The sequence below is a fragment of the Hylobates moloch genome, unplaced genomic scaffold, assembly GCF_009828535.3.
Source record: "Hylobates moloch isolate HMO894 unplaced genomic scaffold, HMol_V3 SCAFFOLD_10, whole genome shotgun sequence".
Classification (NCBI taxonomy): Eukaryota; Metazoa; Chordata; class Mammalia; order Primates; family Hylobatidae; genus Hylobates; species Hylobates moloch.
In genome coordinates, this window is record NW_026652285.1 from 30038102 (window position 1) to 30065244 (window position 27143).

The window sequence follows — 27143 nt, forward strand, 5'->3', positions numbered from 1 at the left end:
CACACACACACACACACACACACACACACACACACACACACACACACTCTCTCTCTCTCTCTCTCTCTCTCAAAACATAAGAAAAACGCTGACATAATGACAATATTGAACGCTAAGATTCCAAAGAGGAAAAGAACCTGGCCAACATGGCAAAAAACCCGTCTCTACTAAAAACACAAAAATTAGCTAGGCATGGTGGCACGTATCTGTAATCTCAGCTACTTGCAGAGGCAGGAGAATCGCTTGAACCTGGGAGATGGAGGTTTCAGTGAGCCAAGGATGTGCCACTGCACTCCAGCCTGGGCAACAGAGCGAGACTCCATCTCGAAAAAAAAAGAAAAGAAAAGAAAATAGAAAAGAAAAGAAAAGAAAAGAAAAAAGAGCAGAGCTTTTGGTGGTCTTGTAGGGCTGAATGGATAACACTAGAGACTTGAAATGTCAAATTATCAATAAAAAGAGAGGACAGGGAACTAAGCATGACACATTTCCAAGTACTCACTCTCCCAAAGAAAACGCTGAAGCTGTGAATGGTAGGAAGCTACAAAGCTAAGTGGAAAGTCTCTGAAAAGGACAGAGATGCTTCTGGCAGTCTCGTGAGGAGACTAGAATTAGATCTCAGGATATGCTAAGAGGAGGAAAGGAGGCTGGGCACAGTGGCTCACACCTGTAATCCCAGCACTTTGGGAGGCTGAGGTGGGCAGATCACCTAAGGTCAGGAGTTTGAAACCAGCCTGGCCAACATGGTGAAACCCCGTCTCTACTAAAAATACAAAAATTAGCTGGGCATGGTAGCATGAGCCTGCAGTCCCAGCTACTTGGGAGGCTGAGGCAGGAAGGAGAATCATATGAACCCAGGAGGCAGACATTGCAGTGAGCCAAGATCATGCCATTTGCACTTCAGCCTGGGTGACAGAGCGAGGCGAGGCTCTGACTCAAAAAAAAAAAAAAAAAAAAAGAGAGAGAGAGAAAAGGAAACTGATCAACATATGTTCTCAGCTGGAACTGAGAGAGAGAAACAGACTGTCATCTTTTTGAGACAGAGTCTAGCTCTGCTGCCCAGACTGGAGTGCAGTAGCTTGATCTTGACTCACTGCAACCTCTGCCTCCCAGATTCAAACCATTCTCCTGCCTCAGCCACCTGTGTAGCTGCCACCACAGCTGGCTTTTTTTTTTTTTTTTTTTTTTTTTTTTTGAGATGAAGAGACTGCACCACTGCACTCCAGCCTGGCGACAGAGCGAGACTCCATCTTGGGGGAGCGGAGGGGGACAAAAAACAAAAATCAAACAACAACAACAAAAAATCAGCCTGTGCAACACAGTGAGACCTCCATCTCAATAAAATAGTAAAATAGAGATAAAATACTTGATACATGAAGAAATTCCTGTGTTCCCTTAATTAATACTGTAATGCTATCAATTCTCTTTGAAGGAACTCCCAAGAAATACTCAATTTAATACTTATGAAGGAATTAATACCAAAGTAAAACTCTATTCACCATTTTCTGTTAATCATAGCATATTCGTCCAAAACACTAAAAAAATTCTTTTGGCTTAAGGACAGGTTATAATCATTTGCTTTTGCTTTGCATTTGATATTTGTTATCTAACTCATCCACTGTTAACATTTGGAAACATTTTCATAGGTTTGGCAACTCTATCACAATCAAGCGTATCCCACAACTGGTTCTTGAAGATCCATCAGAGTGAAGAAACAAAACGTGTAAGCTTCTATTTTATCTCAGTCTTTCAAAATTTATTTTGTATGTGTTTTATAATGTATATATAAATCACCCTAATAACAGTTTAGAGGTAACTGTTCCAAGCACAGAGTGATTTCTGAGTATTCTTTTAGTAGCTTTATGTCCTAAGGTACAATTTTCTACATGGCATGCTTGCTCTCTTCCAAATGTCTAACTAGTATGAAAAAGTTGGTTGGGCCTCCAAGGTCTATTGCACTCTGTCAAGGAAGAACATATCAAATTATTAACTTTTTTTTTTTTTTTTTTTTTTTTTGGAGACGGAGTCTCGCTCTGTCGCCCAGGCTGGAGTGCAGTGGCGCAATCTCGGCTCACTGCAAGCTCCGCCTCCCGGGTTCACGCCATTCTCCTGCCTCAGCCTCTCCGAGTAGCTGGGACTACAGGCGCCCGCCACCACGCCTGGCTAATTTTTTGTATTTTTAGTAGAGACGGGGTTTCACCGTGGTCTCGATCTCCTGACCTCGTGATCCGCCCGCCTCGGCCTCCCAAAGTGCTGGGATTACAAGCGTGAGCCACCGCGCCTGGCCAAATTATTAACTTTTAATACTGATTCATATTCTAGTTCATTAGTCCTCAACCATGGTGTCATGAAACTGGATTTAAATAGGTGGAATCAAAACTAGGAGGCCTAGAATTATATATTAACACCTTTATTTACCCTGATGTCTACACGAAACCTGGTCATAGTCATAGGAGAATGCCCTGTACAAAAATGCCACTCTTCAAGTGTGATACAATGGGAAGAAGAGGAGGACTACTCGGAATTCTATGGAAGCCAGCTTTAAAATTTAGCCCAGAGTAATCCCCCTATGATAACATGGACTACAAAATTCTAAAATGATGCCAGTACATTGCCAATTAGTTAGGAAATTGCTACTTCTAAAAAATTGAAAAGAAATGCTATAAAGGGCAATAAAAATTTCAAGGGTATGTTAGTAATAAATGTAGCTATTACCTATTCTACTGGTTATTAGTACAAAAAAACCCAGCCTTTTCAACCATTCATTTTCAAACCCTGATGGTTTCCGCTGCCAGACTACACACGAGTTTCTAATGGTCCACAGTAAATTGAGAATGAGAACAATGCAGTAAATTATTAATAAAACTACATTCCTTTTTTTAAAAAAAATACTATTTGTCTTATGGTTTAATTATAAACATAATTTTACTTAAAAAATAAAAAGCAACCCTATTTGAAAATTGGCTGGTACCAATTTTATTGAAATAACTTTATTAATCTGAAATCTTAGTACGTTTAGGTTAAGTTATAAACACCTACTTCACTTAGGCACTGGGCCAGGAAAAGAACATAATGGCATATAAGAACTTTCCACTGGAGTGCTTCTTCATTCACTTAGATAATTACTAACATCCACCATACTAGACCCCTAAAGTGATGAAACACACAATAAATAGCAATATAGGCTGTTTAGTAATTCTGTCATTTTATAATAAAATTATGATTTAGGAAGTACTCCATGTTCTCCATGAGCCTTACTATGATATTCACTTACCAGACCCTAGTGGTTATTCCTTAGATTACATTTAAAATATTCCACATTCAGAGTTGTAGAGGCCTTAGACTATTATCTCCTCCAGGATTACTACTATTAGTCTGTCTTTCCACCTCCAGTGTCTTGTGCCAATCCATCCCAAACATAATAGTTACAGACTGGCCAGGTGCGGTGGCTCACGCCTGTAATCCCAGCACTTTGGGAGGCCGAGGCGGATGGATAAGCTGAAGTCAGGAGTTCGAGACCAGCCTGGCCAACGTGGTGAAACCTCGTCTCTACTAAAAATACAAATATTAGCCAGGCGTCATCGTGGGTGCCTGTAATCCCAGCTACGCAGGAGGCTGAGGCAGGAAAATTGCTTGAACCCAGGAGGCGGAGGCTGCAGTGAGCTGAGATTGTGCCATTGCACTCCAGCCTGGGTGACAGAGCAAGACTCCGACTCAAAAAAAAAAAAAAAAGTTACAGATTTACCTCCCCCAAAATACCTTACAACACTTCTCTACTCAAAACATTAAAACTTATAGACTGAAACCCAAATCATCAGTTTGGGCATTCCAGGCTTCCTATTATTTACTGATAGATCTCATTTCTGTTTATTCCCAACAAGTTTAAACTTACTGAACTCTTTGTTTTAGTCACTGATTTTAAGAAGTACAAGTGATATAACAACAGCCTTTTTTTTTTAGACGGACTCTCGCTCTGTCGCCAGGCTGCAGTGCTGTGGCGAGATCTCAGCTCACTGCAACCTCTGACTTCTTGGTTCAAGCGATTCTCCTGCCTCAGCCTCTCGAGTAGCTGGGATTACAGGCATGTGCCACCACGCCCAGCTAATTTTTGTATTTTTAGTAGAGATGGGGTTTCATCATGTTGGCCAGGGTGGTCTTGATCTCCTGACCTCGTGATCTGCCCACCTTGGCCTCCCAAAGTTCTGGGATTACAGGCATGAGCCACCATGCCTGGCTAGCCTTTTTAAGGGCAAAAGAGTTACCGCACTAAATGTGCATCTCAATTTTAAGACATATTCCAGCCATAATTCAACTAAGCTGACAGCCCTTTAAAAACACAGTAATTGGGCTGGGTGCAGTGGCTCACGCCTGTAATCCCAGCATTTTGGGAGGCCGAGGCAGGCGAATCACCTGAGGTCAGGAGTTTGAGACCAGCCTGGCCAACATGGTGAAATCCTGTGTCTACTAAAAATACAACAATTAGCCAACTGTGGTGGTGCATGACTGTCTGTAATCTCAGCTACTTGGGAGGCTGAGGCAGGATAATTGATTGAACCTGGGAGGCGGAGGTTGCAGTGAGCCGAGATCAATCCACTGCACTCCAGCCTGAGCAAAACAGGGAGACTCCGACAAAAAAAAAAAAAAAAAAAAAAACACAACCAAAACCCACAGTAATTGGGCCGGGTGCAGTGGCTCATGCTTGTAATCCCAGCACTTTGGGAGGCCGAGGCGGGTGGATCACTTGAGGTCAGGAGTTCGAGACCAGTCTGGCCAACATGGTGGAACCTCATCTCCACTAAAAATACAAAAATAGCTGGGTGTGGTGGCATATGCCTGTAACCCCAGCTACTCGGGAGAATGAGGCAGGAGAATTGCTTGAACCCGGGAGGAGGAGGTTGCAGTGAGCCGAGATCGCGCCATTGCACTCCAGCCTGAGCAACAGAGCAAGACTCCATCTCAAAGAAAAAACAAAACAAAAAAAATCCTCAGTGAGTTCCCTCAAGTATGTTTTATTTGGTTCTGGAATGCAGTAGAGATCATTTAAGATGCAGGTAAGGAAAAAATATTAATCACACTTGTTTTGTATGTTCTGTACTCTGTACTCACAATAAAGTGAACTCACTGTCATCTAACAGTATTAGAACATAATTTACCTGTTAACTTCTTTGCTGTCATTAGAAAGTAAGCTCCATGAAGGTAAGGGCTTTGTTTTCCTTACCAATGCAACCTGGCTGCTCTGAATAATACGGTGGGCATTCAAAAATGCTGTTGAATAAATCTGCCTGGAAAACCGAGCAATTCAAGATGACAGAAGACAAGATGCTTGCTCATCAGCAAATACCACTGAGGTCATGTCATGAGTGAGGAGCCATGTGAGACACAGAAAGCAACCTAGACAGAAGGAATGGGGTGTGTCTCCAACTCTGGAAGAACTCCAGCTTTCTGCTAGATCTAGTACATGGTATATTCCCCAAAGTCAACTAATTTCTCTGTCTTATTTTTCATGCAGCTTACTTTTGTGTCAGGATAATTCTGTTTTAGAAACTGGCATTGGAACAAAAGGATATTCAGTTTTATGCCTCTTGCCTAAGCTACCTTTTATAATTTTAGATGTACATTCAAAACTACATTCATTCTTAGGCATGGATCAAAAGAAGGTTGGCTACTTCACATATTAAAGAACAAAATCCAGGAGGCCACCACATACTTCAGAAAATTTTTATACGACTCCTAGATGTCATGCCATAGTGGCTGGTAAACTGCCAAAACAGAGGAAGCGTGCTTTATTTTCATGAGGTGGTGTTTTTTTTGTTTTGTTTTGTTTTTTTTATGTAAAAGCATTCTGTGTTAAATTCATCAAGGAGTTGACAAAAAGCTACTTTCCTACACTTGACAGTAATATACTGTTTTCTGACATTCCTGTTATCAACTCCTCTGAAAATCTTTTAGAGATATACGACTATTAGTTAAAAAAAAAAGAGAGACTGAAATGTCAATATGAAAACCCTGCCAAATACTCTATTCTTTTGTATTTCTGCTATTTTGATATTTCAGGTAGAGTCCGAGAAATAGACAGGAAGAAATGGTATCGCCTGACAGTCAATTCTAACAATTCTTTAAAGAGAACATGGCAAACTTACACAGTACAACTGCATACTAGAATAAAACAAGGAAAGTACTGAAAATTCACCATGCAAATACTAATTGTTCCAGCAATTCTCTCATCTCCCTTATTTGTCATTAGCAAATATGTTGCTAGTGGCTCTCTTAAGAAAAAAATCCATTCTCTGCTCTCTTTTACAGCAACATTCTTTGAAAGTGTTATCTACAATGGTTCCCTCAATTCCTTCTGTGGCCTTCTCTCCTGAAACCACTCCAACCATGCTTTCATTCACCTTTTTCCCTCTACCAAAACTGCTCACCAATGTCTGCAACAACCCCGTCCCACTAAATTCAATGGTCTCAATTCTCAGCCTTCATCTTACTGATCCTGTCTGTAACAACTGAAACAGACAACCCCTCCTCCTCCTCCTTCTCCAAAACACTTTCTCCCCTTGCCTTTCATATACCACACACTCTTGGTTTTTCTTCTACTTTATTGGTCACTCCCTTCCCAATCCTTTCCTCATCTTTCACAGGAATGAGGAGGAATACCTAAGCTCTGGAATACATCAAAGGGCTAATCCATATACCTCTTCTTTATATGAGCTCTCCAGCACTCTCTATTCCCTCCTCTATTGCATTTCTCTCTCCAGGATATATATATATATTTTTTTTAAAGACAGAGTCTCACTCACTCTGTTGCCCAGGCTGGAGTGCAGTGGCACAACCATGGCTCACTGCAGCATCAACCTGGTGGGCTCAAATGATCCTCCCACCTCAGCCTCCTGAGTAGATGGACTACATGCGCTCGCCACCACAGCAGGCTTTTTTTTTTTTTTTTTAAAGACATGGGGTCTCACTATGTTGCCCAGACTGGTCTCAAACTCCTGAACTCAAGTGATCCTCCTCCCTCAGCCTCCCAAAGTGCCAGGATTACAGGTATGAGCCACTGTGCCTAGCCTCTCTCCAAGATTTAATGCTATAGGACACACTGCAGAGTTCATTTGTTATTTTCTTTCTCTAACAACTAGAATATTTCATAGGGTAAGCACTTTTGTCTGTTTTGTTTAGTGTTGTATACCCAGTGACTACACAGATTTAGCTTGTTGCAGGAAGCCAATAAATATTTGTTGAAAGAATGAATGAACAACAACAAAAGTGGTAACAGTAACAGCCACTTTGTACTAGGAACTTATCAACCAGACATCTCAATAAGCATGTTACATATATTTCATTTAATCCTCAAACAACCCTATGAGATCTCTGAGGCTTTGGAGAGGAGTGGAAGTCACGGTGGTTAACATGCACCAAGTTACCAAACTACTAAGTGGTAGTACCATGATTCAAACCCAAGTTTATCATCTTCAAAGATAATGCTCTTAATTCCTGCATAGTACCAATTTTACTGGAATATTACTATTTCATTAGTTTTGGAATAAAGCCAACTGCTATTTGAAGAGTCAGCAATCTAAAATTCCCTGCAGTTGTGAATTAATCTCCATTTCCTTTGTGAAGACAAACTTTTTTTTAGTAATATCAATTTAAAAACTTTAGTGAAGATTCCTTTTTTTCTCAGGCAGGGCCTCACTCTGTCACTCAAGCTTAAGTACAGTGGCACAAATACAGCTCAAAGCAGCCTCAACCTTATGGGTTCAAGCAATCCTCCTGCCTCAGCCTCCTGAGTAGCTGGACTACAGGTGTGCACCACCATGCTTAATTTTTAAATACTTTGTAGAGATGAAGGTCTCACTATATTGCCCAGGCTGGTATTCAATTCCTAGGCTCAAGCAATCCTCCCACCTTGGCCTCCCAAAGTGTTGGGATTATAAGCCTGAGCCACTGCACATGGCCAAGATTCTTTTTTAGGGCAAAGGATTCTATACTGTCATTTTCAGTGATAACAGTGAAGGTGAGAGGGCACACTACTCTCCTTCAAAGTGTTAATGGTAGTACTTAAAACTTTCAATCTCTCCCATTTCTATTAAAAAGCTCAAGACAATGGTTTTCAAAACTAGCTGCAGAGTCACCTAGGAGCTTTGTGTTTTCTGAAAACAAGATTCCAACACCCAACTCCAGAGCAAACATGGCCCAGGAAGCTAGTATTTTATAAAGCTCCCCAGAAGACCGTGGTGGTTAGCCAAGTTTAGAAAACACTAAAGTTGGCAAGAGACTATCTGAGCATCTGGCTCACTGCTTGACAATGACCAACTCTCATCTGTACCGACCTTCTTGGAAAGAGGAACGATGCTGTTGGGTCGAACAAGCCTCCGTTTCTTACAGCTCAGTACAGGACGTGTCCGGGCTGCCACACAGGTGCCATCAGATGACGAAGAGACAAGATTCAGTCGTTGCTTCTTATGTAATTGTTCCTCAGCATCAGAGCTGTCACCTGGAATGTGGTCTGCCAAGACAGGCTGAAGACTATACAAGGGGAAGGAAGAGTATTCTCAGAACACACAAAGAAACAAACAAACAACAACAAGAAAACACAAAGAAACAAAGCCTCTTATACTGGTTCAAACTCTATTTGCTAACGTTCAGACACAAGCATTCTAGAGCAGAAGCAGGTCTCCTCTTGATGTCTGCTAATCTACCTGTGTGTGCTAATTTTTGTAAGGTTCTTGGTGCACATTAACTACATCATGTCTGAAAGATTAAAAAGTCAGTAAATAAACTCAAGTTCTAGTGACTGAGTTCTCCTCTACATCAAACATATGAGTAAATAAAGTCTAGAGAACTACAATTGGTTAGAAAATGATGAATTCTGCAAATGTTAATGGGCTTCCTTAGAATCAGTTCTATGAAACCTGAATTTTAAGGGTGTTGTACACATCATTCACTTGTACAGGATCTCCCTGAATCTTTTGTTTTCTCCCTTGAGTCTTCATAAATACAGATTTACAAACATAGCCCTTGGAGATCTAATCTGTCCTAGAGCAGAGGGGGTTAATATAAACACTTCTGAGGAATTTCTGCAAGATTAAAACAATAATAATTCACAGTAACTGTAGTGTCTTTTATTTTACTCCATGCCCACTCCATTTTAGTAGGTAAAAGGAAAATACACAATTAATTAAAATGCACTGCTTCATTATACAGTGAAGATTAAAAATGTTACTAACTGATAAGGCCTCCGCTTCTTTAAACCAGGGTCAGTCCTGGCTAAAGAGAACTAAGAGCTCCAAAACACCTTTACAAGTCTACTAAGTGTAGGAAGTAGAAGAGCTAAAACTTACGTGTTAATAACTCCATTGACAGGTCTGAGTGCTCCACATGATTTGGTAGACAGTGACTCTGAAATATGACCAATAATAGGGGCACCATGGTTTTCCAATGGCTGAGAAACAGACTCAATCTAGGTAAGAAAAAGGAAAAAAAAAAATTAACATGTACCCAACAGCACCCTTGCCTGAAAAGCACCACCACTTCATTTGCACAAAGCACCTAAAACTTCTGATGATCAATTTGAAAAACAAAACTTGAATGACTGAGGAAAAAGAAAGTAAGAGAATCAGTGGTCAGGTATGGTGGCTCGTAACTATAATTGCAGCACTTTGGGAGGCCAAGGCAGGAGGATCGCTTGAGACCAGGAGTTTTGAGACCAGCCCGGGCAACATAGCGAGACCTCATCTCTAATTAAAAAGAGAGAGAGAGAGAGAGAAAGAGAGATGTAGAGAGACGCTGACAGAGGGAAGGAGAGTATGACGTTAGCTTTTGCTTTGGGGGAAAGAGGGATGAGGAATCCAAATGTACAGACTAAAAGTAAGCACCTATTGACAGGAAAATGACCTCAACAATTCTACGGAACAGAAGCTTGGCAAAACAATTACACAGTAACATAAGCCTTCAACTAATGATTAAGAAGGATATACTAACATCAGTATCAAGATGACTAAGAGGAAATTTAAATGTAGTTAATATCTGCTTAACTCTAACAGGGTAAGCTAGAAGCTTGTTTTCTAAAAACTATGCTTTGTTTAAAAATATACACACAGGCCGGGGATGGTGGCTCATGACTGTAACCCCAGTATTTTGGGAGGCAAAGGTAGGAGGAGCTCTTGAGCCCAGGAGTTCAAGACCAGCCTGGGCAACATGACAAAACCCCATCTCTACAAAAAAATACAAAATTAGCTGGGTATGGTGGTGCGTGCATGTAGTCCAAGCTACTCAGGAGGCTGAGGTGGGAGGAGGAGCACCTGAGCCGGGAGGCAGAGGCTGCAGTGAGCCATGATCATGCCACTGCACTCCAGCCTGGGTGACAGAGTGAGACCCTGTCTCAATGAATAAATAAATAAACACACACACACATTTTTCCCTGACGGAAAACAAAGTTAATAAAATCTCAATGAATCTAATTATCTGATGCTATCAGATACTAACTATTGTCTTCAGAGTATTCAAATCAAATATGTTTAGAATATAAAATGAAATAACAGATGAGAAAGAATATAAAAAGTTTGATTTGCAGTATTCAAAACAAATTATATATTTACTAGGCTCAAAAGGGATAGGAACAGTATGAATGCCAGTCATATGGCACCTCTGAGGTATAGGCAATAAAGCAACAGATGCAGCTGTCCCTCAGTTCTAGCAATTGTTGAAATATCCCAGAAAGGCTATGGGTCTTTGACTCCTTACTTTATTTTTTTGAGATGAAGTCTCGCTCTCCCGCCCAAGCTGGAGTGCAGTGGCATGATATTAGCTCACCGTAGCCTCCACCTCCCTGGTTCAAGCAATTCTCCTGCTTTGGCCTCCTGAGTAGCTGGGATTACGGGCACACACTACCATGCCCATGTAATTTTTGTATTTTTAGTAGAGATGGGGTTTCACCATGTTGGCCAGGCTGGTCTTGAACTTCTGACCTCAACTGATCTGCACTCCTCGGCCTCCCAAAATGCTGGGATTACAGGCGTGTGAGCCACCACACCTAACCTGTCTCCTTACACTTGAACTGACTCTGGGGCACGCTGAAGTTCTCTTTCCTATAAAAGCTTTCAAGGTAAATATTCCTATAAATGCTTCCAAGGTAAATATTTTGAGGCTGAAATTCTATTTTTCAATATTGATTTTTTTTTTTTGTCTTTATACCCCCAAGGAGAAAACACCAAGGGACTGAACCTGAAAGTAGTCCTAGACAAGCATCAAAAAAGAACAGATTGAGGTTGGGTGTGGTGGCTCATGCCTGTAATCCCAGCACTTTGGGAGGCTGAAGCAGGCAGATCACCTGAGGTCAGGAGTTCGAGACCAATCTGGCCAACATGGTAAAATCCCATTTCTACTAAAAATACAAAATCAGCTGGGTATGGTGGCGCCTGTCTGTAATCCCAGCTCCTCCGGGAGGCTGAGGCACGAGAATCACGTGAACCCAGGAAGCGGAGGTTGCAGTGAGCCAAATCACACCACTGCACTGCAGCCTGGGAGACAGAGACTGTCTCCAAATCAAAACAAAACAAAAAACAAACAAAAAAAACAGATTGGGAAGATAATCTAAAAGTTTTAATACAAATTATCCTAAAATACAGATCAAACTATATACACAGACAAGTCATATAAGTATGCTACAATGAGTGAACACTGAGAAAAGGCTGTCTTTTTTGTTGGATATCCTGTACATCTACTAAGATATCACAAACATCTTGAACAATTGTCAATGCTATCAAAAATTATAGTAAATCTGGTATAGACACATTGCCTTAAGCTCTGCAGATTTCTCTTGGAAAGCAACACGGTATTAAGCAGCAAGAGCTATAAGGATATTCCTATCTTCTGACAAAATCTTCTAACCAATTTTTAAAAATCTACCCTAAAGGAGTAACGCAACAAACACACCCCCAAAAATCTTATTCACAAAGGTGGTCACTGCAATGATATCTATCAATAATCTAAACACGCTCAATAGTTATAAGCATTATAACTATAGTTATCAGTTGTGGTACACCAAATCAAAATATTAGAAAGAACCATAAAGGATATTTCTTCTCTTACGCAAGAAGAGATTTCAAGAGAAAAAAATACAGTTTAATACAGTTGTAGTGACTAAAAATATACATACACAGATAACAACAAGACAAAGAGTGTTACGGTTGTAAAACTATTCTGAAATTTTCTTTACATTTTAGGTAATAGTTTTATTTAAAAAGAAACCCCCATAAAACCAAATACCCTCCTGAATGCTAGTAAGGATTTATTACACAGGGGAAACCTCAAAAAGGCTAAACAAATATGGTATGACAAAGAACAAGAAAAATCAAAAGAATTTAAGATTCAGGTTGATATTAACTAACAGATGTATAACTTCAGGCATGTTACAGGTTTTCTAGATTTCAGAAGTTCTGGTTCAGATGAAAAAGTTTCCTTTCAACAGAAAAACGCTGTTTAAAAATGCTGTTTGTTTTTATTTTGGCATTAAATTATGGCAGTGATTTGATTTATATATCCACATGTTCTAGAACGCACTACGTTTAAGTAATGGGTTGACTGACTCTCCATTTGATTAAGTTTTTCTGGTAGGGATTATGAGATTTAACTGCAAGGACACTTGTCAAGATAAAATGTTGCCATTCTCTAACAGTCTCATTTCAAAACATTTATCTTTCTTATAGAAAGTCTGAAGAAGAATATGTAAAGTAAAATCACCAGTAATGTCACCATCCATATAGCTATCTACTACTGCTATAACAGCCTGTCTTGTTTCTCATGTCTTCGGGTGTATATACTTAAATGCTATTCAGCTTTAACATGAATGTTATTGATTTTCTTATAGAAACCTGATTCTTCCTGGAGTAATTCAGCCCCCAAATCAAAACTGAAGTCAACAGGGAACACCTTATTAACATGGAGATGTTGTCAAGAACATAGAAGTATACAGAGATCAAGAGCATAAACATCAGAAAGGGACTGTGGCTGGCCTGCATTCCCAGCCACACAAAAGGAAGCACTGGATACTCAGGAAGGATCTACTCAAGATCTTGGGAAATTCTGTAATCAAGCTAGTATCCAAAAGCAGGCATTTGGACATGTCCTGCAACCCATCATCAATGCAAAGAGCTTAAAATATTAATCCCAATCATAGTGTTCCATTTGGAAAAAGAAAAACATAACACACAAACACATGTAATTTCACCTAGCTCCTTAAATGCAGGCACTCTCCCTTGAGAAAAAATGAACACTTCCTATCCTGCAGGTCTAAAAGGCTGCAAACGCAGAGGATAGAGAAACATTAACAAACACTTCAGAAATATTAAATCCGCATACTAATTTCAGCTTCATTATTACGACTGCAGTGGTTTACATCATTAGTGTTTTTAGAAAACTAAAGCATGACTGAGATATCTGCTATCCAATAGGCAACTGCAAAAAGGATGAAAGAACTTAAGACTCTCCTACCTAGAAAATAGGGATTATCATTGAAGCTTCCATTTGAATTTTATTTGATGTTCAGATGAACTCAGGGTTTACGCATCCCACAGCCGGAAAGAAAAGAGTAGAAAAGCTAAAGTGGTAGACAGAGTACCTCTGTAATCCCCTCCTCTCCAAAGCAGGGCCCTAAGGGGATTATCTTTTGGAGTAATCTTACAGTTAAAGGTAGCAAGGAGGGTTGCCGAATTGTTCCCCCCACCCCGCCCCGATTGAAAGGGCCAGGTGTACAGCATAAAATTACTAACACAGCAATGGGATTCAAATTTGTTATTCACATAAAGCAGGCATCTGATTAATTACTCCACTCTCTGGGCCAGATCAAGTAAGCGTGACAAAGAGGCCTTGAACGAAAAGCTAAGACTAAATAGTTTTTATCGGGGTGGTTTTTTCTAGGGTCTAAGACATTTCCAATGTCTACTAGATTTGTTTTACCAAAAAGTAGAAGGGTTAAGGGGTAAAAACAGAGAGCCACACACTTAAAGGCGCACAATAAAATTAAACTCTAAAATAAATAAATAAATAAATAAATAAATAAATAAATAAATATGTATTTTTACTTTATTCAATTAATACCATGTCATACCTTCTTGCAATGTCATTTTTTAAATGTATCACATTCGTTTGGCTAGAAAAGTCAACAGTTCAGTTTTGGTTACTTATTCCCTTTCTGACAAACATTAAAATGGAAAGAAAATGCTAACTGGGTGACAGGAATTTAACTTTTATTCCTGGCTTAAAATAGTTTTTGACTTTGTATGATTGATTTCATGTCTCAATCCCACCCCACCCCCATTTCAATTATACTGAGTATAGTTTCGCTTAAATTCACCAAAATATTGCTGGCCTATAAATAGTCCATTAGCTAGCACCATGGCCATAAAATTGTACTAAACAAGGAGTGGAATGTTCTGAAAATTCCATTTTCACTAAGTTATTGCCTAGGCTTTAATTTCTGCCTATGTGAGGCTATGTGCCTCACTTTCCTGCTTCTGCAGGTTAAGAAAAGAAGAAAATCTATACAATTACATGAGAACACTTTTGAACTCATTTTTTTAAAGTTTTGATTAGCATAATGCTGTTACTAATCCAATGGTTCCTAAACCTAAGATTTATGTTTACCAACACTTGAAAATAACTATCTAGAATTTAAAGAAATACAGCAAATGCAAAAATGCATCTTCTTATTGTTCAACTTATTTATCCATAGCCCAATTTATTATAAAAGACCTAACTTGTCAGTGTTTTCTGACACTGTGGGTCAAATATTTCTCGGCCAATATCTACCCCTTTACCTTCTATCCCAAAACCCTTGTCAGGCCAATGAACCACTCACTGTCCCTAGTGACTGCAAAACTTCAAAGAAGGGAAGAGTATTCCTACTTAAACCAATGGAATGAAGATGTATCTTGGACTGTGTAAAAAGAAACAGCAATAGCTTACATTTTTGGCGTGCCTTTCTTCTGAGAAAGCATTAGCTCTTCACTTAATAGTACACTTGTTTTTCTCATCACTTCTGTAAGGTAGGATGAGTAAGGAATGGGTAAAGGAGCAGGATCATTTTACAAACAGAAACTAACACACAAATAATGTGTTACTTGTTAATTGCCACAGAAGCAATGCTTTCGGCTAAACAAAACCCTCCTTAACGTCAAACCTAGTATTTTAAAAAATATCCAAGAAGATTTTAAAAAATATATACACGTGTCTGCTGCTCATCGGTGCAAAAAAATACAGGAAAGATAATCCAAAACGTACTGAAATTGCTAACCTACAGGAGGTTGAGTGAGAAAAGGATATAAAGAAGAATGTATAGCTTTTTAGAACCACAGTAATGTTTCCCATACAGAAATAAAAATTAACAATGCGGGGTGGGGAAAACAGGGAAGGCTAGAATTGAATATTGTAGTAACAAATGAACCTAACTGTATTACAAAACAACATAACCATACTGAAAGATTTGATGGAAGGAAATAACCTATGTAACTTCAGAAAACTGTATTTTGACTGTGTAACAGTTAACATACTGTACAAAAATATTGTACTCTAGTTAGTAAATGTGTTTTCACAGGGGTATTAGATGACAACTGTGAGACTATACAGGTACTAGGATTAAACAAGCATCAATAAGGAAGGGGGAAGGCTGCTGTGTTGAACTGGTATGAACTTACGGTTTTTTATATATACATACGTACAGGTTAAGTAGATACAGAAATATAGATGTGTGTGTATGCATGTGTGAGCATAGATACATATGTTTCCTTGCTTTGCCTTTTGAGACATCCTAGAAGCAGTGACGCTTACGAAGTAACAATGAGCACAACTAGTACTCAGATTTTAGTTTCTAATAAAAGGAACCTGAGCTGAAGTAGGCAAAATACAAGAGGAACCTGGAACATCTAGTAGTAGAAAGTATTTCAAAATATAAGCGGTACATGCTAAAAGGACACAGGAGCCAATCTGAAAGAGTGCCCAACACCCAAAGTTGAGATAACTTGAGCAACTGTATAACAGTAATAGGTTATAATCTATTAAATAAAATAAATATCCATGGATCCATCCTAATATTCACAACTGAGTGAATGAATGAATGAGTAAATAAATGAGGGGGGAAGACATCTCTTCCTAACAGAATTCCATTTAATACAGGTAGGAAGTAGAACAATCACCCTTTAGTAAACAACACAGCAATAACTGCTGTAGGAAAAAGCCATCAGTGAACAATAAAATTATGGGTAAAAATATAATGAGCAACAGAATATTTACATAGTGTCTCCCTATAAGACAGTCATTTATTCCAGCCGGGGCAAAATGGCAAAACCTTGTCACTACAAAAAACATAAAAATTTGCCAGGCATGGTGGCACATGCCTGTGATCCCAGCTACTTGGGAGGCTGAGAGATGGGAGGATAGCTGAGCCAGGGAGGTGAAGGCTGAAGTGGTGACTGTGACACTGCACTCCAGCCTGGGTGACAGAGTGAGACCCTATCTCTAAATAAATAAATAAATAAATAAATCTATCTCTCTATTGTCGCTTATTACAAAGGGAAAAATGCTAATTTTACAGAGGAGAAACCTGTCAGGTACCACCTTAACCAAGGGAACAAACCTATCATCACTATTAGAAAGACAAGTCAACATCATGAACCCCCTGTGGTGTAGAGAAGGGTACAATATCTTCTGTGGCATTTCTGTAAAACAATGCGTAACCTCTAATAATGAGAAAACACCAATTTGTGGAATGCTATACAAAATAACTGACCAGAAATCTTGTATCCAAGTAATGAAAGACAAAAACTGAGAACTCTCACATATTGAAGGACACTTAGAGATGCAAAAACTAAAAGCAATGATAGATTCTGGACAACAGCAAGGACAGTAATAAGAAAACTAATAATACAGAAATTCAAATAAAGTATGTCTATTACTTTGTGTAAGTTCAATGTTAATTTCAATGTTAATTTCGTGGTTCTGATAATTAATGATTATTGTGACAAGATGTGTTAAGATTAGGGAAAGGTGGGTGAAAATTATACGGAGACTCTGTACTACTATTTCAACATACACACTCTTTCTTTCTGACACAATCTCGCTCTGTTGACCAGGCTGAAATGCAGTGGCACAATCTTGGCTCATTGCAACCTCCGCCTCCTGGGTTCAAGTGATTCTTGTGCCTCAGCCTCCCGAGTAGCTAGGATTACAGGCGCACACCACCACACCTGGCTAATTTTTGTATTTTTAGTAGAGACGGGGTTTCACCATGTTGGCCAGGCTGGTCTCCAACTTCTGTCCTCAGGTGATCCACCCACCTCTGCCATAAAACTTCTGAAAAAGATTACATAAGTGGCATTACACCTCTGCCTCCCAAAGTGCTAGGATTACAGGCATTAGCCACCTAACCCAGAAAATATTCCTTGATTTGCTCTATGACTCAAAAAAGGTTCACCCATGCATTCAGTCTCCAGTTCTTTTGCTCATAGGTTGGGTCCTTTTAGAACAACTTAGTTCAGTAATATCTGTACTGTATTCAAGACCCAAGCAGATATATACTGGTTCTGTCAATAAACAATCATCCTGTTTGGAAATAAAGCAAAAAGACTATGTATCCTTGCAGTGTACCATTGGGACATTACCTAACAAGCCCACCTAGGAATCATCTGACTCTCCATAAATTATTTAACTTTGTTTTACCTACTATCTATAATTGATTAGGGCCCAGAAGTCTTACTGGATGTTTATTTTAAAACGCTGACAAGTTAAAGTTGGTTTGCATCTTGTTGAAAACAATGTCCAAAGTTACAGCTTTATTGTCCTATAGGATATTAATAACTTTTGTATGCTACTGAGTAATCATATTCCTACATTCTTCCTTTTTATCTGGTATTAAAATACTGCTAACAGTTTGGCCACCATCATGATTCCCTCGTCATTCAGTAAATCACTATATATTTAGGAATTATGTCTAGGCTGGTGCAGTGGTTCACACCTGTAATCCCAGCAGTTTTGGAGGCCAAGGCCAGCGGATTGCTTGTGCTCAGGAGTTTGAGACCTGCCTGGGCAACTTGGTAAAACCCCATCTCTACAAAAAATACAAAAATTAGCCAGACACGGTGGCACATGCCTGTAGTCCCAGCTACTTGGGAAGCTGAGGTGGGAGGATCGCTTGAACCTGGGAGGTAGAGGCTGCAGTGAGCCAAGGTCGCACCACTGTACTCCAGCCTGGGTGACAAGGTAAGACCCTGTCTAAAAAGATGGAAAGAAAGAGAAAAAAAGAGAGAGAGAGGAGAGGAGAGAGAGGAGACAGAGGAGAGAGAGAGAGAAAGAAAAAAAGAAAAGAATTATATCTAATGTTTTGAAACTATATTTTGACAATTCTAAAGATACTGATTTTTTTTGTTAATTCCACCTGAGTTTCAGAAATGAGAATACAAAAATTAAACATAGCAGAAAATACCTCTGACATTATTATTTTTAAACTACAAGTCTTCAAATATATTTTTGGGTAATAAACAAGGGCAGTCCAGGAGTTTGAGGCTGAAGTGAGCTATGATTGTGCCATTACACTCCAGCCTGGGTGACAGAGCAAGAGCCTGTCTTTAAAAAAAAAAAAAAAAAAAAAAAAAAAAAAGGAATAAATACACCTACCTCCATTTAGGGAAAAATTTAACAAAATGGAAAACAGGCTGGTTACATGTGGGTATGAAAACTTACAGTTGCCCTCTGTCCTGGGAAACCTAATTTTTTTTTTTTTTTTTTTTAAGCAAAACTGAGAAAAGTCGCTTTCCTAAAATTTAAAACAAAACAAAACAAAAAAACCTGGGGAACAAACAAGCAAAGTTAAATACTGCCTTCTTATACAGAAAAACTTTGACTGGCAATTGACACAGGCACAGCTTTGCAAATATTTGGTATTTTAAAAATTTAAGTCAATAGCTTTTAAGAAACATATGCTCTGCAGCCCATTCTACTAATAATAAACAATGGAAATGTACTGTCCCTGCTCCCCCCACCCCACCCCCCAGCCCCTGTCTTCTCTAACACTTTCTGAACGCTTTTCAGAAAGCATGGATATACTCATAAAGGATAGGTAATTCACGAAGGGCTAATCTCTCCTTGACAAAATAGTGACAGTGTATATACTTAGTTGTTTTCATTATTTATTTTACTCAATCCAAAAAGCATTCTATTGCACAGTGTAGAAACTAGTATGGCCAACACAAAGGGAAAGATAGTCTTGACCTTCAAGAATCTTACAATTTAATACACACACAGGAATCTTACAATTTAACACACAAGTAAATGAATGAAGGGTAGGGAAAGGAACAAGCTCCTAAAGAATGTATGTGTACAAGTGAATCTGTACAAACTATCTCACAATCACTGTGGATTTTTTAAGACAATGAGAATCAGTAACACAATGGAGGACTGTTATGCCCTGTCCTTCAGAAGTGCTGAGGTGAGAGAAAACATGACTATAGGGAGATTACTCAAAAAACTTTGGAATCCCTAAATTCTATATACAGATAGAACTAACTCCTCTATCACATATGCCTCATGTTTCATGTTTCCTGTACCCATAACACCAATTTATCTATGTTTCCTTTCTCATTTAACAATTTTTACCCTGATTAGACCATTCACTAAAAGTTTCATTAATAACTTAAAAAAATACTGTAAACAGCATGCAATGAACTTATATTATAGACTTAAACAGTGGCAAAACTTGGCATTCTGCTCTTTAATTTATTCAAAACTACTTTCCAGTTAAGAATTATCAATCTTCTAGTGCATTCACATTTATCTCTAGCAACAGTGGCTGGCTTTCAAAATTAGGTGAGAGATCTTTCCAAGATCTAAACATCTCCAATATCTGCCTCAGAGAGAATTTAGTTTCTACCACATCATGAGTTCCTGCTAACAATGATTAAAATAAATAAAAGAACTATAAGGTTAGTTTATTTGCAGATACAAGAACAGCTTGCTTAACTCACCATTTAAAAAGCCATCACTTCATGCTAGCTTTATTATCTGAAGCATAATCAAAATAATAAACTATTGTGGGACTTTGGAATTTATAATTAAGTTATGGAGACTTAAATCAAGAAATATGAATATTCATAAAACCCAGTAACCTTTTAGGCAAAGTAAAAAAGTGAAAGAACAAGTGCTCTTGGAATTCAGAAAGAAAATTAACTATGGTATTGACAGAAACCAGGAAAGAGAAGGAATCACAGTAGAGATAGGATACAGCAGGAAAACAGAAAATGACAGTTTAATGCTCATTATAGAATAAGAGTGAGTCACCCATAGAGACCATTTTCAATGTTCTTGTGAATTTAACCTCTAGTCTAACCTTTTAATGAAAAGGCTATAATATATTAGAGTGGCCCAGAAATGTGACCTTATGTCTCAGGTGTCAGAGCCACACCCAGGTCTGCTGATTCCCAATGATACTCCCTAATGCCCTACTTGCTCTGGCTGTAGCGTCTTGAGAATTGGAGCTGCTTTTAATCCTATGGTCAGCTACACAGCTGCAGGAGGGGCCCAAGGTTCCCTATTCAGGAATTCAGATCTTAAAATGCCAAAAGTGGTAAAAGTAGATATAGTTCCCCTCCTTCAGCCAATGCAAGGATCCTAGTTACAGAGAAGAAACGGTGTGCCAAAACACCCTTAATTCTCACGCATTTCACCCTTTCTATCTTTTATACTTACCAATTTATCAGTCCCATGATCTGTCTTCACCTCAGAACTAAGTGGAAGAAATAAATCTGTTGTATGCTCTGGGGGAGGTACCTCCCCAAGAACTATCAACCCCTGCAGGATAGAGAGGAGAAAAATAGCGTAAGTGAGCAGTATAAATTTCAAATTTAATTTAGGAGTTAGTCTCAAAAGGACTATTGGTGTACTAGAGGCTCCCTCTTCCGTATCCTATGGTTCAGAAACAAACTACACCAGCAGCAGCTTTGTTTTCCCAAAGAGTTATTTCAATAAGAGGCGGACCCAGGCTCCCCTCTCTGCCACTTGACTGCTCTGACCTACATGGCTCATCAACCATTTAGCATCTTTATTCATATATTTCAGATATGAAATCTTTACCAGATTATGGCATTTTATACCATATTACTAGACTCCACTAGATTAACAGCAGCAATGCAGTTTTTGTAGCCAGCAAATGCAGTTTTTGTAGCCAACAAATGCAGTTTATGACTAAGCTGAAAATGCTACTATTCTTAATCATGTACTCCACCAACTACACCTGCACAAACAAAACTGAATGAAACAAATGTGGAACAGTTCCCTACAATTTATCAGAAACCAAGAGCTTCTTAAAAGCTGGCCCAAAGGAACCTGCTTTTCATAAGCATAAATATTACTTCAGATTAAGTTCCTGCTTGACAACTTCAAATTCAGACCTTTGGAAATTCATTCCAGGAAACAATTTACATAAAAAGAAATTAAAAATGAACCCACAAGTCCTCCCCATTGTAGGTATAATGAGCCAGGATGGGTAAAGGCAAAAGTTACCTTATTATGAAAAAAACAAAATACTACACATGAATCCCACCATGTATACAAGAAGAGGTGACAAAAATAAGGCTATGACACTATATAACCGAAAGACTGGGATGCAAGTGATCAGGGTTCCCAATCTCTTTCTCTGGTCTAAAAAATAGAGATCTAACTAGATTAAGAAGCTCTTAATGGAAATTTTATATCAGAATCACCTGGGGAACCTTATCAACCTATACTGGCTTAGGTCCAACATCTACTCAGTACCTCTGGGGGTGGGGCCAGGTAGTCTACCTTTTTAAGGGGGAAGAGGGGCAGGGCATGGTGGGTACATGGAGGTGGGTGTCTTTCTCTCTCTACTCCCCCACCCCGCCCACCCCACTATGTTACCGAGGCTGATCTCAAACTCCTGAGCTCCAGCAATCCTCCCACCTCAGCCTCTGGAGTAGCTGGGATTACAGGTGCCTACCACCATGCCCAGAGGTGGATATTCTACTATTCTTTAAAAGCTCCCCTGGTAAGTCCTAAACTCGTAAAGTTGAAAAACACTAGACTTGATTAGTTTGGGCTCAAAGAACATCCTAAAGTATAGATTTGGGGGACTAGGGATTGTGACTATTAGTCTGAGCTCTCTAGGCCATACAACAGACTCTTATGAGCCATTAAACCAGATGATCCATCCCTGGGGTCCCTGTAACTAAAAAACCAATAAGAAATACGAGCTGCAGAAAAGGGGGGGAAACATTAAGAAAGAAAAATGGAATTTTATTTCAGTTTTTTGAAAAGAAGTATGTATCTCTTTTTCTCTTGAAGCAAAACAAGCACTGCCTACCTATTCTGGAATATGACTACACTTAGCCCATAACAAAAATGAATTGGAGAGTCCCAGCATGGTGGCTCACACCTGTAATCCCAGCACTTTGGGAAGCTGAGGCAGATGGATCACCTGAGGTCATCAGGAGTTCAAGATCAGCCTAGCCAACATGGTGAAACTCCATCTCTACTAAAAATACAAAAATTGCCCAGGAGTCGTGGCACATGCCTGTAGTCCCAGCTACTTGGAAGGCTGAAGAAGGAGAATCACTTGAACTCAGGAGGCAGAGGTTGCAGTGAGCCAAGATCGCACCATTGCACACTAGCCTGGGCGACAGACCAACACTCTATCTCCAACAACAACAACAACAACAACAACAACAAAAATGAACTGGAGGCTGGGTGTGGTAGCTCACACCTGTAATCCTAGCACTTTGGGAGGCTGAGGTTAGGAGTGTGAGACCAGCCTGGCCAACACAGTGAAACCCTGCCTCCAGTAAAAATACAAAAAATAGCTGGGCGTGGTGGTGAGCCCCTGCAATCCCAGCTACTTGGGAGGCCGAGGCAGGAGAATCGCTTGAACCTGGGAGGTGTAGGTTGCAGTGAGCCAAGACTGCGCCATTGCACTCCAGCCTGAGCAACAAGAGCGAAACTCCACCCCAAAATTAAAAAAAAAAAAAAAAAAAAAAGAATTGGAGTCCCCTCAGAAACAAGAGAAAGGCCTTTAACTAGTAAGCAAGAAACATTAACCCTAGCCTTTAAAATGAGGTTTCTCTGGTTAAAAGAACTTCTGCTTCAAAATATTTTCTTCCCTAAATCAAAAGCATAAAATATACCTTACAAACTTTATCACGTCTAAGTAAAAACTATTTGCAAAAGATAGCTATCTTGTACACCACTGCCTTCTCAAAACGTTGTATTCAACAGATATTCCCTGCTTAAGGGCCCAAACTGCCTTCCTGCTTCCTGTACAAAGTAAGCCAAAAATCATTTTATTATTCAAATTTTCCCATAACCGGTTCCTAACTTTTTAAAAGATCAATTCCCAACTACTTTCCCCAAATATTTCTGTTAGTGTTATACCAATCTCATCATCTCCTAGACAAATGTTTCAATGTATGTGAAGCTGTTGCTGCTGCTGGAGGTAGGGGTTATTAGTCAGTAGAAGGTTAAAAAAAAACTGAATTAAAGGTTAAAGCATGAGCTGTTCATCTTTATTCATACTGATTTTTATATTTTATCAGTCCAAATTGCCGTTCGTCCTTCCAAAGAGATTTTCAACAAGTCCCACCTCCTTCGAAGAAAATGTCCTGGGTTAATGAGTTCCTACTTGCTTTATCCACACTGCCAGACCTCCTAAAGCATGGTGATTTTATCTTACATTCTGTGTATTTAAATCTCATTTCCAGAGCATTCATAATCTTATGCCACATTATTTATTTCACTTATTATTGCCTCAGTTTCTTGTTTGTTGAGACAGGGTCAAGCTCTATCACCCACATTGGAGTGCAGTGGTGTGGTCATGAATCACTGTAACCTCCCCCTCCCGGGCTCAAGTGATCCTCCCACCTCAACCCCATAGACAGCTGGGATAACAGGTGCATGCCACCACATCCAGCTAATTTTTGTAGTTTTTTGGTAGAGATGGGGTTTCACCAAGTTGCTCAGGCTGGTCTCGAACTCTTGGACTCAAGTAATGCACTTGCCTCAAACTCCCAAAGTGCTGGGATAACAGGTGCAAGCCACCACACCCAGCTAATTATTCTATTTTTTGGTAGAGATGGAATTTCACCATGTTGCCCAGGCTCGTCTCAAACTCCTAGACTCAAGCAATCCACCTGCCTCGGCCTCTCAAAGTGCTGGGATTACATGTGCAAGCCGCTGCACCCAGCCTTTAATTGTTAACTAATGTTAGTTTATTGAAGATGTGGACGACCCAATACAAATATATTTAAATGCCCCATGTCCCTTAGCAGAGTCATACACCAAGAAAATAAATGCATAGCAAATATTTGTTGAGTTGTATAATTTTTTTCCTAACAGGAAAATATTAACTATAATAATTATAGCCAGAAGATAAATAAATCTAACAATCAGATATAAAATTGCTCCTTCAATTTTTCTTTTTCAGTTAGATGAAAGTAAGGACACAATCAGTATTTTCCAAAGGGAAGAATTTTTCCTTAAACTACAGAATAATTTCTAAACACAACCCTCAGATAGATTATGAAGACACCTTCTCCTAAGAGAGTATGATAAAACTTGGTAGGGACCATCTATTCATCGACATAATTTTACAGACCCACAGAGGTTGTAGGTCAAAGCTTATGTCTCTACAGGCCAATACATGGCAGAACTGGGGCAAAAAGCTGGATCTAACTAATATTTCATTTCTCTTTTGTTCATTTAAATCAATCATTTATCCACTCATCAGCATTTGTTAGGTGCTAAGGATACAAGAAAAAATGAGAGACCTATCCCTCTCCCCTAACCCATCTTTCAAAGTGCTTATTACATTCTAATACTGGGGCAAAGAAAAACAATGTAAATAGGTAAATGTTATGTACTACATTAGAAGGTATTAAATGCTAAAGATAACAAAATATAGGATAGTGAGGAGATTAAGAAGTGGAAATGGTGGGGTTGGTTGTGACAGCTCATGCCTGTAATTCCAGCACTTTGGGAAGCCAATGCAGGAGGACTGCTTGAGGCCAAGAGTTCAGGACCAGCCTGAGCAACATGGCAAAACCCTGTCTCCACACACAAAAAAAATAATAAAAATTAGCCTGATGTAATGTCACACCTGTAGTTCCAGATATTCAGGAGGACCACTTAAGCCCAGGAGAGAGAGAGAGATACAAGTGGGAGGGGGTACTACAGGTGCATGCCACCACGCCTGGCTAGTTTTTTACATTTTTAGTAGAGAAGGGGTTTCACCAGGTTGCCAAGGCTGGTTGCAAACTCTTGGGGCCAAGAGATCTACCCGCCCTGGCCTCCCAAAGTGCCGGGTTGCAAGCATGAGCCACTGTGCCCCTGCTTGAATGTTTATTTAAAGACAGAATCAACCAGCTATGCCAATGTGCTTACAAGGTAGGAGAGAAAAGAGTCAAGAGACACTGCCAAGGTTTCTAGCTTCCACAACCAGAAGAATGGAACTCCTCTTAATTTGTTCAGAGGACATTTAAATATACATTAGTTTTAATTAAACCTATTTTTGAAAATATGTGCTCAAGTGTTACACTGAAGCAACCAACAATCATCCATACACTGTCCATTGCCCCCAAGACATGTAAGTTCACTATGGCATTCAAAACCAAACACTGGATCCTCTAATTTAATATCGTACCTCACACCAAAAAGGATGAAAACAGCTAAAAAGAGGCTGAGCAAATAAAAAGCATCCAAGTAGGTAAGAGTCATTCATGCAGGTAGCATCTATTGAGTGGCTACCAAGTGCAAGGTAGTGTGAAAACACACTAATAAAAAACAGATTCTACCATAAGGAGCTTATGTTCATCTAGCCTTGAACAGACAAAGAGACAAAGTATTATGACAGTACTATAACAGAAGTTGAGAGAAGGTGATGTCAGAAGAGAAAAGAACCTAACTGAAGAGACTGATGAAAGTGAGGCTTTACAGAGGTCTACATAATTACTTAACATTCCCCAAAATATATTTAATATATTTTGAGCTATACTTATTCATTAACTATACACTTAATGACCTTGCCCTTTTCTGTATACAATGTTTCATATGCCACAATAACATTTATTTGGGATAAAGTTTACTCATGTTTAATAACCATGAAAAGAAAGGTTAGCATTAGCTGAGAAAACTTCATAATGTTCTACTCCACACCTGTCATGGCTACCCCAACATGGGCTTCCCTAACATTCCAGGTTTAAACTGGATCAATGTTGAATAGCTGTGGCATTAGCCTGGTGGCAATAAACTTAGGGCTACTGTACTATGAAACAGCAACCGGCAGAAGCCGAAGAAAAAGGTCAAGAGTCTCTTTTTCCTTCACCACGTCCCGAGTCAGAGCCAGGATCACGCTTAGGCCTAGAAAACTCCAAGAGTGAAGCAAGCTTCTGCTTTACACAAGGACCAAAGGAACAGGAATGGGTCACAGTTACATGCAGCCTTAATACCTCCTAAGTGATTCCTCTGTGAATGAACCCTCTCTTAACTGCATTTGCAATACAGCTAACAGGCAATTTCACATACTTCCTTACATCACTCTATCAGGTCAATCTTCCCCATGCATCTCAAGATAAACCAGTGACCCCACTGCAGACCAGTTCCACAAGAATCACCCTGGGCTACCTGGAAAAGATAAGTTGTCTAAAGTGCTTTAAAAACCCTATTAAGATGAGAACCTCAACAGCTTTACGAAAATTTTGAAGAGAAAGGTGTTCTAAGCTTCTGCAGTTCCCATTTAGCTCCTTCCCTATTCAGAAGTTTCAATGCTCTTCCACCTCCCATCCTCAATAACATTTCCATCCTCAGCTACAGCTGTGCAATCTCAAAGAGGAGTCAGAAGAGGAGATTTTAAAAAACAACGTCAGAGTCAAGCCAGTGCTTCTGGGAGGCCAAGGCAAGGAGGATCACTTGAGGTCAAGAGTTTGAGACCAGCCTGGACAACATGGCGAGATCCCATCCTTTAAAAAAAAAAAAAAAAAAAAAAACCCTTTAACAACTAGCCAAGCATGGTGGGACTTGCCTATGGTCCCAGCTGCTTGTACTTGCAAGGCTAAGGTAGGAGGATAGCTTGAGCCCAGGAGTTTCAGGTTACAGGGAACTAT

General features: G+C 39.4%; 1 protein-coding gene across 14 annotated transcripts in view; it reads right to left on the bottom strand.

Moving 5' to 3' along the window:
- Window positions 1–27143, bottom strand: part of KANSL1 (KAT8 regulatory NSL complex subunit 1) — a 195401-nt gene that overhangs the window by 27539 nt on the left and 140719 nt on the right. For 10 of the 14 annotated variants that reach the window (XM_058445679.1, XM_032163973.2, XM_032163971.2 and 7 more), the window contains 3 exons: window positions 20728–20829; window positions 9336–9454; window positions 8325–8520 (listed from right to left, as the gene is read on the bottom strand). In XM_058445679.1, coding sequence (XP_058301662.1) covers window positions 8325–8520; window positions 9336–9454; window positions 20728–20829 — 417 coding nt within the window. The remainder of the gene's footprint in view (window positions 1–8324; window positions 8521–9335; window positions 9455–20727; window positions 20830–27143) is intronic. The other 4 variants (XM_058445676.1, XM_032163972.2, XM_058445675.1 and 1 more) reach the window with 1 other exon arrangement.